The sequence below is a fragment of the Aptenodytes forsteri genome, unplaced genomic scaffold, assembly GCF_000699145.1.
Source record: "Aptenodytes forsteri isolate BGI_AS27 unplaced genomic scaffold, ASM69914v1 Scaffold16, whole genome shotgun sequence".
NCBI lineage: Eukaryota > Metazoa > Chordata > Aves > Sphenisciformes > Spheniscidae > Aptenodytes > Aptenodytes forsteri.
In genome coordinates, this window is record NW_008794753.1 from 2,856,311 (window position 1) to 2,866,636 (window position 10,326).

A 10,326-nucleotide genomic window follows, 5' to 3' on the forward strand; every position below is an offset into this window, starting at 1 on the left:
GTAGAATCTTGAAGAGGAGTTCATTATAATGGAAAAGGCTGTGTTGACATGCTTTAGAAGAGAAAGAACTTAAAAACACATAAAGTATTTTGCATGTGCGCGTGCCATTTTAGAATAAAAAAAATCTCCCTTAGATAAGTTCTTAGTGCTTAATCTTGGTATCATGATATCAGGAGTGCAAAATCCAGTCTGAAAGACAAGCTACAGAAGTCTTTTCATCTTTCATAAACTGCAGGTGAAATGTGGTATCTTTGCTGTGTTAGGGATTTAAAATGTCATTACATTCAGAGCTACATGCTTTTTTCCTTCTTTCTTTTTTTTTCATTCTTAGGCAGAAAAAATGGAATAGACCACATGAAGAAGCATGTGAAGTTTATTTTTATGCAAGATGTTATTTGGAGGACCAAGTACACTTTTTCAGGCCATGGGAGATGAAAGACTAATCACATGATATTTTTGTTCCGTCGAAGTGCTGTTCTGTGCTAAGTCAATGTTGGTTTGTATTAAGGACAAATATTAATTTCTTAATGTCAGCATGTCGACTGTGGCAAGTGCTCAGACACCGGAGGAACCTAATCCTCCCCCCCCTGAAGAAAAGCCAAAGGGAAAATCACTATTTCATCTGGGTTCGCTCTTTGCAAACAGGAGTGAAAAATTTGTAATTGCTAGGAGTGATAGTGTACCAGAGGAGAACGTTCTGAAAATAACTATCACGGAGACTACGGTCATTGAGTCGGACTTGGGCATCTGGAATTCTCATGCTCTCATCTACCTCACTTTGTGGTTTTTCTTCAGCTTTTGCACTCTTTTTCTTAACAAATACATTCTTTCATTACTGGAAGGAGAGCCCAGCATGCTAGGTAACCCTACCTTTCTTTTACACTTTAATTCCAGTAAGATACTTGACAATACCAGATCCTCCTATATAAAGTTGAGGGACAAAATGGTTCAACTGAAGTGAAAAAGACCTAGTTAGGAGATGTGGGGGTGGATCTTGGGGCTGGGAACTCATGAGTTGTGATCTCAGCCTGTAAAGGGGCTTCTGACACTGTCCTTTCCTCCACTTGCTGAAAGATGGTATGAAACTTTGCTCATAGAGGAGCTGTAAGATGGTGTTTGAGAACTAAGAGCTGGAAAGAAAAATGTAATTTTTTCTTTTCTGTGTTGGAGGGTAGTGTGGGTTTTTAAAAAAAATAAAATTGAGTCAGTTGTTGATAGTCTCTAGAGCTGTCAATCTTAACTTGTTTGTCTGTAGAAGTGCGAAAGTTGCCTTTGTGTGACCTCTGTTATCCAATGGGCTGCTTAGTCTTTTTTTTTTTTTTTAAGGGGAAACAAAGCACATTTCATCTGTGAACAGGATTTTATAGGTGTATGCCACCTTTGTTTTATTCTGCTGCCTTGCTGGTAGATGTAGAAGTAAAGGGCTTTTGTGACAACTCATGAAATCTAGACAGTAATTGCCATGTTTCTTAACTGCTAAAAGTACTACACATAAGTTTGTCTAAGAAATTTTCTTATGTTGCTTGATTCGTCATGTTCCCATCATCTTCTGATTTTTTTTTTTCCCTCTCATCTTTCTTTAGGTGCTGTTCAAATGCTTTCAACCACCTTCATTGGCTGTATAAAAATGTTTGTTCCATGCTGCTTGTATCAACACAAAACACGCATCTCTTATCCACCCAATTTCATCATGATAATGCTGTTTGTTGGACTAATGAGGTAAATGGTTAAATATTTCCTAGAGATCTATCTGGTTGCTTCATTGCGTTCTTCTGAATGGAAGCTGTATTTTCATGGCTCTCTTCCTTTTCATTCTTGATTGGAAAGCGTTTGGAGAATTCACCTTTCCCCAAAAAAAATCACAGCATAATTTTATTTTTAGTTCCTATTGCTAAATGCTATGTTCCTTTTTCCAGATGTCAGTTTTTTGGCTAGCTTGGCTTCCCATCACATTTGGCTTCTTTCAGAACATATTTCTCTTTCCATTTACTTTCTTCCTGTTCTCTTTTGAGGCTGATGTTTGTTTAGTGTACTAGTATTTATTATGATGTTGCTTTGTTTCCCTCACCTTTTCCAGCAATTTGCCTCAAAAGTGATACAGACTATTAACATTTATGTTTTAAAAAGTAAGTATTTGCTGTGTGCTGGGATAGTATCAGTTTGTGGTCTAGGAGAGAATAAGAACGTATGATTTGGTTTCCTCTGCACTGCCAAAGTGATAAAGGATAACAGGATTCAAATTAATTCAGAGTAGCTTTATCGTAATAACTCTGCCACCCTGTTGTTTAATTTCATGGTTTAAAGTATGGTAAATATGTAGTGTACCTAATTTACACTAAAGATGGATAACTGCAAATGATAAAATTTCTTTGTTGAATTACTGTTTATCAGCAGAATTGTACTAACTTTTTCAGCTGAGCCTATTGAAAGCTTTAGCTTGAAACACTGTCATCTGAAGCTTGGTTAGAGTGCATTAAGAAGCAAACTTTGATGTTTTCTGGAAGTCTGCTGTACATCCATAGAAATTGCACAGTTGCCCAAGGGTGCCTTCATTTGTGCTAAGTAAATAATAATGTTTAAGGCAAAGTGCAAAGAAATAGATCTGACATGTTCCACCTCGCAGGTGCTGTGGAGTAAAGGTGTGCAGCTGATCAGTTCCTGCAGTTCAGTCATGCTACCATGATTTGATAACTTGATTGCCAGCTAGCTACTCCTGTCCATCTTCTTAGTTACTGCATGTCAAATTTATAAACCTAGAGAAATTATAATGCAATTCTTTTTTATGCTAGATGTCCAGTAGTAGCTCTTACAGCATTATTTTATTTCCTGCTTAATTTCATGTGGTGTTCTATTACAGATTTGCAACAGTAGTCTTGGGTCTTGTCAGCTTGAAAAATGTGGCAGTTTCATTTGCAGAAACTGTTAAAAGCTCTGCACCTATTTTCACTGTTATCATGTCTCGGATGATATTAGGAGAATACACTGGTAAGTACTTCACTGTTGAAATGTGGGGGGTTTTGGTGGGTTTTTTTATAATACTGTCACTTAGTTGGCCATGGATGAGGAGATTCCACCAAAATACAGTAAATGCAGCTGGAAGAATCATTCTGTTTGAACACAATAAGTAGAGTATATATAAAGTAAAAAGGATTTATTTTAAAGCAGCTGTGTAAGGGCATTGTTGCTCTGAAGTTATTTTTCTGTCAAGAAAATATTATTGCAGCCTTAAATAACTGAAGTTCAGCGTGTTCCTTCTTATAAGGACAGCTTGCTGCTCAGAATTTAAAATTCTTGAATTTCTTCACTGTGTTTGCTCTGTGATTAAAAAACAAAAACCCAAACAACTGGCTTACTACAATATAATTTCTTCCAGTCCACAATATAATTTCTTTGCGATTCCACTTGCAATTGCATGCTGTTTGCTTGAAGAGATTTTGCTTGTTACCAGCTATAAGTTGTAGGAGTAATACAGAAGCCATGTATAGGTTGCTTTGTGATGCAAAATGGCAAAAGGCTGAAATAAGCCAGAGGAAGAAGAGTAATTAAATCGCAGAGTAAACAGGGAGAGTATAATTTTCTTATGTCATTTGGTGAAAAAGATGAAACGAAGATAGTCATCAGTCCATTTTCTTTCTCCAAGGGAGATACTTTTATCAGCCGAGTATATGTCTATATTGTTTTCAAGAGCACTGGGCTATTGTCTGAGATTTCACTTTAGAACCTCTGTACTTTAAAATCTAGTCAAATAAGATGCTCTTTCTTTCAACCAAAGAAGTTAACGTGGAATTTAAACTTTCAAAAACTGTATTATCTGATACATGTAATTGGAAATACAGTAATTAAACTCAGACTTAAATTTTTCTCTTCATTTGCAGGATTGCTGGTTAATCTCTCTCTCATTCCTGTTATGGGTGGGCTAGCTCTATGTACAGCTACTGAAATCAGTTTCAACATTCTAGGTTTCTCAGCAGCTTTATCTACTAATATCATGGACTGGTAAGGCATAATGATAGTTGCATATGTGGAATAAAGGAATTTTGTTTATTGGTAGATTGAAGAAAATTGTTGCCTGTAGTTGTTTTTGTCCACTACATTTAAATATTGGTATTTAAAAATTATTTTTAACAGAAGATACAGTTTCTCTACTATATCTGCTAGCATTCGTGAGATTAAAAAATAGTACAACTCCGTTAGTCTAAAGCAGTTAGCCCAAACTCCTTTCTGTAGTTGCATAATGTGTAAAATGTGAAATGTGCAGAAAACATATTTACCCATCTAAGAGAAACAACTTTCTCATGGATTGATTTATTTGTCATAACTAAAATACAGATAAATGGTGGTGGTTTTTTTTTTTTTTTCCCCAGTTTGCAAAATGTCTTTTCCAAAAAACTACTCAGTGGAGATAAATACAGATTTTCGTAAGTATTAAAAATATTTCAGGTTTGATTATAGATGGACTTTAGGCTACATAAGGAAACTATATATTTATGATTATATTGCACCAAGATTTTTTTTTCCTCGGACTGTTTACAGACAGCTTTAACCTAAATCATTTTATCAGGGAAAGAAAACTCCTCTATGCTCAGATCCCACTGCGGTAGGTCGGAGTCTCATAATCGGCTAAAACTCTCAGTATATCCAGAAATAAGTCCTTATTCTGCAGTCATAAAACATCCCTTAACAACATTATTAATGCAGAAATGAACTTTAGAACTCACATCGATAATTAACTATGAAATGCGAGCCAGGAGTAAAATCTTGTGGTAAAATATACCTATATATATGTATAGCTATATGTGTGTATTTTACCACAAGATGAAACGCTAGTTTTGAAAACTTAATGCTAGTGTCTTGAAAACTTGTGCCTTTTATCTTCAGTCTATCTCGGCCAACACAAAAAAGCAAAACCTTTGCAAGAGATTTCTGAATTTGTTGTCCCCAAAGCTTGGTAGGTGGCTTTTATTACTTTTTGATATCTGTAAATACAATAATGATCCAGCTTTCTTCAGCTCTAAGACAGAGGAAGCTTTTAATCATTTTAATCATTGTTTTTTCTCCTTTGTAGAGCCCCGGAGCTTCAGTTCTACACAAGTGCTGCTGCAGTGGTTATGCTTATTCCAGCTTGGATATTTTTCATGGTAACTTGAATTCACTAACACTGATTTATGTTTTCTTTTTGACTTGTGAGCAGAATGTGCAACTAAGGTCAATCTTAATTTTTACTTTTAATTCTTCCCACTTCTTTAAAGTCATCCTGAAATGCATTTCATCTTGTGTTTGCAAGAGATTGGGGGGAGGTAAAAAAGAGAAAATTTTCAAAGAAATAATTTAATATGGACATGAGTTGACAAGTCACCCAGAAAGCCTGAGTTTATGTCAGGATTTTTGAGATCAAATCATATTTTTGTCTGAGTCCATTTAAAGTTTTATCTTAAATATTTGTTGACTTTTTGCCGATATTCACATGGTGTACAGGAAAATTGAGCTGAAGTAAGTATAATCTATCAGGTTAAATATGTATCCATATTCTGGCATTTCATTGCTATGCATCAGTGTTCAGAAAAGAAAATATCTCACAGGCAGGCTGAGTACACTGGAAAGCTCAGTCAGATGAGAGCTGTTTTTCTAATATATTCTTTTGGGGGGAAAAATTGTAGGATCTAAATGTCCTGTATGTTTTAGGTTTTGTTTTGCTGAAGTTTAAATGTAAAACTGTATCTGCTTATAATAATAATGAGTTGGGTGGAAAATCACTTTTAGATTTGCTTATAAATTAAACTCTTAAAGTTCTCTTTTTTTGTTGTTTAGGATGTGCCTGTGATTGGGAAAAGTGGGAGGAGCTTCAGCTACAACCAAGATGTTGTTGTACTTCTCTTAATAGATGGAGTCTTGTTCCACCTACAAAGTGTTACAGCCTATGCCTTGATGGGAAAAATTTCTCCTGTGACTTTCAGGTAAAGCTGTATTTTCACGTCAAGAACACTATTTTATTTTCTTTTTTTCTTGCTCGGTATTTCTGCTTGAGAACTAGGCAGTAAAGGTATTGTGCAAAGAAATAATGTAATGCATAAACGCATCAAATCAAGAAGAAAACTTTTCACATCCGGATCACCAGAAGTTTGTGGTTTGCTCCCTCGCTGTGTGAAGAGAGCAGCATTTGACCCACGCTGTTGAGCTTATGGAACAGGTGCTCACATATACTAGGAGGCGTATTGTATTCAGGTTTAACAGCCATTCCTTAAAGCTGGTTAATGAGTCTGACAGATTCGCTGAAACCCTAGATGCAATGTTTAAGCTGCCATTTGCTTCAGTGATAAGGCAATACCTATATACATCTCGGTGCAGTACAGAATACGAGCAATCAGCTCTGTATTCCTTTTTTCTGAAGCATGACACCAGCATGTCAAGCTGTATTTGTTGAATTATATGTGTTCTCTAAAGACGGTTTCCACCTACGTTGTCAGTTATCGGCAGCTTTGTTAGGCTGTTACACAATTCTGATTCAATAATTGGTCATTTGTATGAATAGCCCTAGGGCCTGTGGGGTAATCCTGGTCCTAAACCCTGAAGGCTTCTGCTGTCTTATACTTTCAGGTGCCCCTGCTGCAGTCTTGTGACAATTCACTGTTACACACATGCTTATTCTGAAGCTGTTAGTCTTCTCTACATAACAGGATGTAAAAGCATATATTCATGTTTACATGTATACAAAATTTCTTAACTACTTGTTATAATGTTATTGGTATGATTTAGGTATTCTTCTCAGGTTATAATGCTGTATTACCTGAATAGTAGGAGCAGACTCGCAAATGATAGTTATGTTGCTAGTGTTCTGTTAGCATTTTCTAGATGTCTGTGTTAGCTAGAAATGAATTGCTGGTGCTGTACTGCATACTTAAAAATAACGAAAACAAAAACCTGAGGTGAATTATTCATACTAGCTCTAAAATTAAGATGAGTGTAAAGATACAAGTGCCGATATACAAGCAATTTGGTTACGGTATTAGCTTCAGGAGGAAAAGTGGAATCTGAGTCGGTGTTTAAAAAACAAGCAAAAGAGAGAGAGGTCCCGCTACATTAAAGCATGGTTGTGTATGGGATATGAGAAAGCCTTCTTTGGCCTTAATTTCTATATTCCTTTCCAGTGTTGCTAGTACTGTGAAGCATGCGCTGTCAATCTGGCTAAGTATTATTGTGTTTGGTAACAAAATCACAAGCCTCTCAGCCATTGGGACTGTTCTAGTGACAATTGGAGTTCTACTATATAACAAGGCAAAGCAGCATCAGCAAGAGACTATACACAGCCTGGCAGTTGCAGCCCCGCAATCCGCACAAAGTACAACTGAAGATACTGAGCCACTAATTTCCAAGGATTTGGAACCGTATGATTAATATGGCCATTTATTCTTCCAACCTAGTGTAACTCAAAGGAACTCTTCCTGAAAGTGGTTGTTTCTTCAACTGTTGATGCTGATTTGGTTCCTTTGAGTTCATGGCAGGCCAAGCCTGGGACTTGAAGCAGAGAGAAAACAATGGGAAGAATCCAGTAAGCTTTGATTTACTGAGAAACTGGTATACCAGAGGACCTAGTATCATATAACGTGGTAAACGTGGTCTTTATTGTCTTTCCTCGACTGCAAATAACATACAAGCCTATATTAGAGAAAGAACTTCAGTGTCATGTGGGAAAACGATTCCTTTCTCCCTACCCATCAAAATAATGTGAAAACACGGACCCATCACTGTATTCTGCTTGCTTGCAGTGGAATGACATTGGTGCATAACTGAAATTCCTAGCTGGTTGTACTCTACGCTGCCTGCATCCTCCATCATTTGTGTGCGTTGTAGAACTGGAAGAAGGAACCCCCTCCTCTCCCAACAAATGACTCATTTTGGTATACGTTTAGTTGAAGTAAACTATGGAAATGAGTCCATGCCCCAAAGCAGTGATGAGCAGCTATTTCTGACTACAAAGCTAGGAATGAAAAGCGATTTTTCTACTAAAATTTAACATGGAAATATTGCATCCTGGTTGTGTATTGACAATATTGAAATGAAAATATACACACGTATACATACACTGTATGGAGTGTTGAATTAAATATTTGCAGTTGCTTAGAGGTAAAAAACACTGAAAAATTTTGGTGATAGAGGAAGCAGGATCTCTATATTTCTATAAGAAACCATTTTAGTATTTTAATTTCTTGCATTTTGTTACATATTTCTGTTATGAGGAAATAAATTTATTTTCTTGTATTATTTCTAAGAGTGCAACAAAATACTGCCTTTTAGAAACTCAGGGTTATAATTTTGACCTATGTGCAAAGTATTTCTATAATTTCTGATTATGTAAAGAATCTCAGAGGTATCTGTGACAGAGATGGAAGAGAGGTCACTAAAGGGAAGAATATTAACTATAAACTGAGGCTAATCTTTATTTCTACTGCTTTTAGGAAGTTTTCTTTTTTAAGGAAATTCTGTTTTGTGGTAGATCAAAGATAAAAAGTTAACTTTCAAAAATTAGAACAAAAAATTCCTAAGTATTAGTGATTTGTTTTGGCAAAAACATGTAGTTACAAAAACATTCAAATGGACTTTGTGGTAACAAAATTAAAAATCAGCTCATTTTAATTGTTAATTTAATAATTGCCACTGTTCTGAAAGGTTGTAGCATGGCATTAGAAGAATGGATAAAGTGGTCTTTATGGTAAAAATAATTTCTAATAGGAAATTACCAGTGGAACTTCTGCAAAATTTAAGCTTTAAATAGTGTGTGCTCGTTTTGTCTTATGCTTACTTCAGGTTACGTTCCTATACACGACTGGTTGCCTGGGGCATGTTTTCTGAAGATTTGAGTGGGAGGGAAATGCCAGTTTTTTTCATCATCGTGTATGTGATGTCTGTGTTTTTTCTTTGTACTCCTATCACTTTTACAAAAAGCTGTGGACTGTGGGGTGGAGCTCTGTGGTTTTTTGTTTGTTGGGGTTTTTTTTGTAGTTATGCTTTTAAAAATCTCAGTGTATTTGGCAGAAAACAAAGTCTGGTTTGCATCGTATTTCTACTCTTGTTGGAAGACAGAAATATAAGTGGCTTTCTGGTTGCCTAGCTCCGTTCTCATGTAAACCCTTTCATCAACCGATTGAGCTTCATTTTAAAAGCTAGCAGGCTTTTGCCTTTCCTATTGCCGGAAAACTTTTTGCGAACCAAACAGCCGGGAGGATTTTGGAACTTGTAATTTCTAACAGGTCTAGGCTTATTAGTGGCTGGTTTAGCCCCACCTGTTCTGGGGCAGCATGATAATCCTGTTTTACCAGGGCTTTGTTTTCACAGTGTTGATCTTACATACTTTTTCTATGCAGTCTTCTTGGCCTTTATTTTTATTAGATTAAACAAACCAACCTCTTTACTGTCCACTTGTAAGACCTTTTCTTCCTCCAGTCATACTAGTAAGTCTCCTTTGCCGTTGTTCCTGTTGGGTAAACAAGGACCACTTTGCTCCCTGTTAAGAATTCACTACAGAATCGTACCCCAGCGGTCTGCCTCTTGATGGCTCTGCGTGATGGCACTGGTACTGCCCCATTTTCTTCTGGAAGTTTGCTCCTGAAACACTCTGGGGTTTGGCTGGTGTTTCTCACAGCCACACCCCGGATACCTGGGCACTGATCGAGACCAGCTCTGTGAGCTAGAGCTATCTGGATTGTTTGTTTTACGTTTGTCATAGAAACAGCATGTCTTCCTTAAAATGTGAATTACTGAAATAGCACAAGTCCTTGCTGAAGAACACAGACTTGCAAATGTAAGGTGTTACTTGCAGCGGTTAACGTGTTTCTAAAATGACATAAACGACAGATGGGTAATAAGGTAGCTGTGCAAAATGATCTTTCCCATCGTGTATCGCGTCGTAACCTCGAGTGGCGGTTAAGTAACTTCACCGCTTCAAGTGTGTCAAGTTCTATCTGCGAAGTCTCAACTGATTTTCCTTTTCAGGAATTGCCCTTCTCACACTGAATTGATGTAAATTCTCCTTTGTAGCGTGTTAGTTCTGTCGCCGTTGCGTAAGCGGCGTGTTTAAATGATCGTTGGACTCATGCTTCATTCACATGAACGATAATAAAAATTAACTTTTTGTATGTAATTACAACGAACGACAGATGCGGTGCTGGTCTCCCCTTTTCTGCCCCTGGCGCCTTCGCCTGCCGCGGGCTGGTTTTCTCCGCGGGCTGCTGAATAGGCAGAGCCGGGCAGCTCCTTACCCCTCCTCCTGCCGGCGGTAAGGCCGATGCGCTGCGGGGGGCGGGCGCCGTGACGGTCGCTGGGCGGTTTTTG

At 37.2% G+C, this 10,326-nt stretch overlaps 1 protein-coding gene across 1 annotated transcript; it reads left to right on the forward strand.

The window, feature by feature from the left end:
• The first annotated feature begins 331 nt into the window (after positions 1-331).
• LOC103894716 (solute carrier family 35 member E2) lies at positions 332-8,950 on the forward strand. Its single transcript, XM_009274160.1, has 8 exons — positions 332-860; positions 1,584-1,719; positions 2,858-2,985; positions 3,876-3,996; positions 4,365-4,418; positions 5,066-5,138; positions 5,809-5,954; positions 7,146-8,950. The coding sequence occupies exons 1-8, from the start codon at positions 536-538 to the stop codon at positions 7,390-7,392; spliced, it is 1,230 nt and encodes a 409-aa protein (XP_009272435.1). The 5' UTR covers positions 332-535; the 3' UTR covers positions 7,393-8,950.
• The last annotated feature ends 1,376 nt before the right edge of the window (positions 8,951-10,326 follow it).

What these genes read in the sequence shown, in the direction of transcription:
- LOC103894716 (XM_009274160.1), top strand. Translation starts at nt 536, where the DNA reads ATGTCGACTGTGGCAAGTGCTCAGACACCGGAGGAACCTAATCCTCCC. An exon ending in TCTACTAATATCATGGACTG is followed by an intron (nt 3,997 to 4,364) that starts GTAAGGCATAAT and finishes TTTTTTCCCCAG; the next exon opens with TTTGCAAAATGTCTTTTCCA. An exon ending in CAGCTTGGATATTTTTCATG is followed by an intron (nt 5,139 to 5,808) that starts GTAACTTGAATT and finishes TTTGTTGTTTAG; the next exon opens with GATGTGCCTGTGATTGGGAA.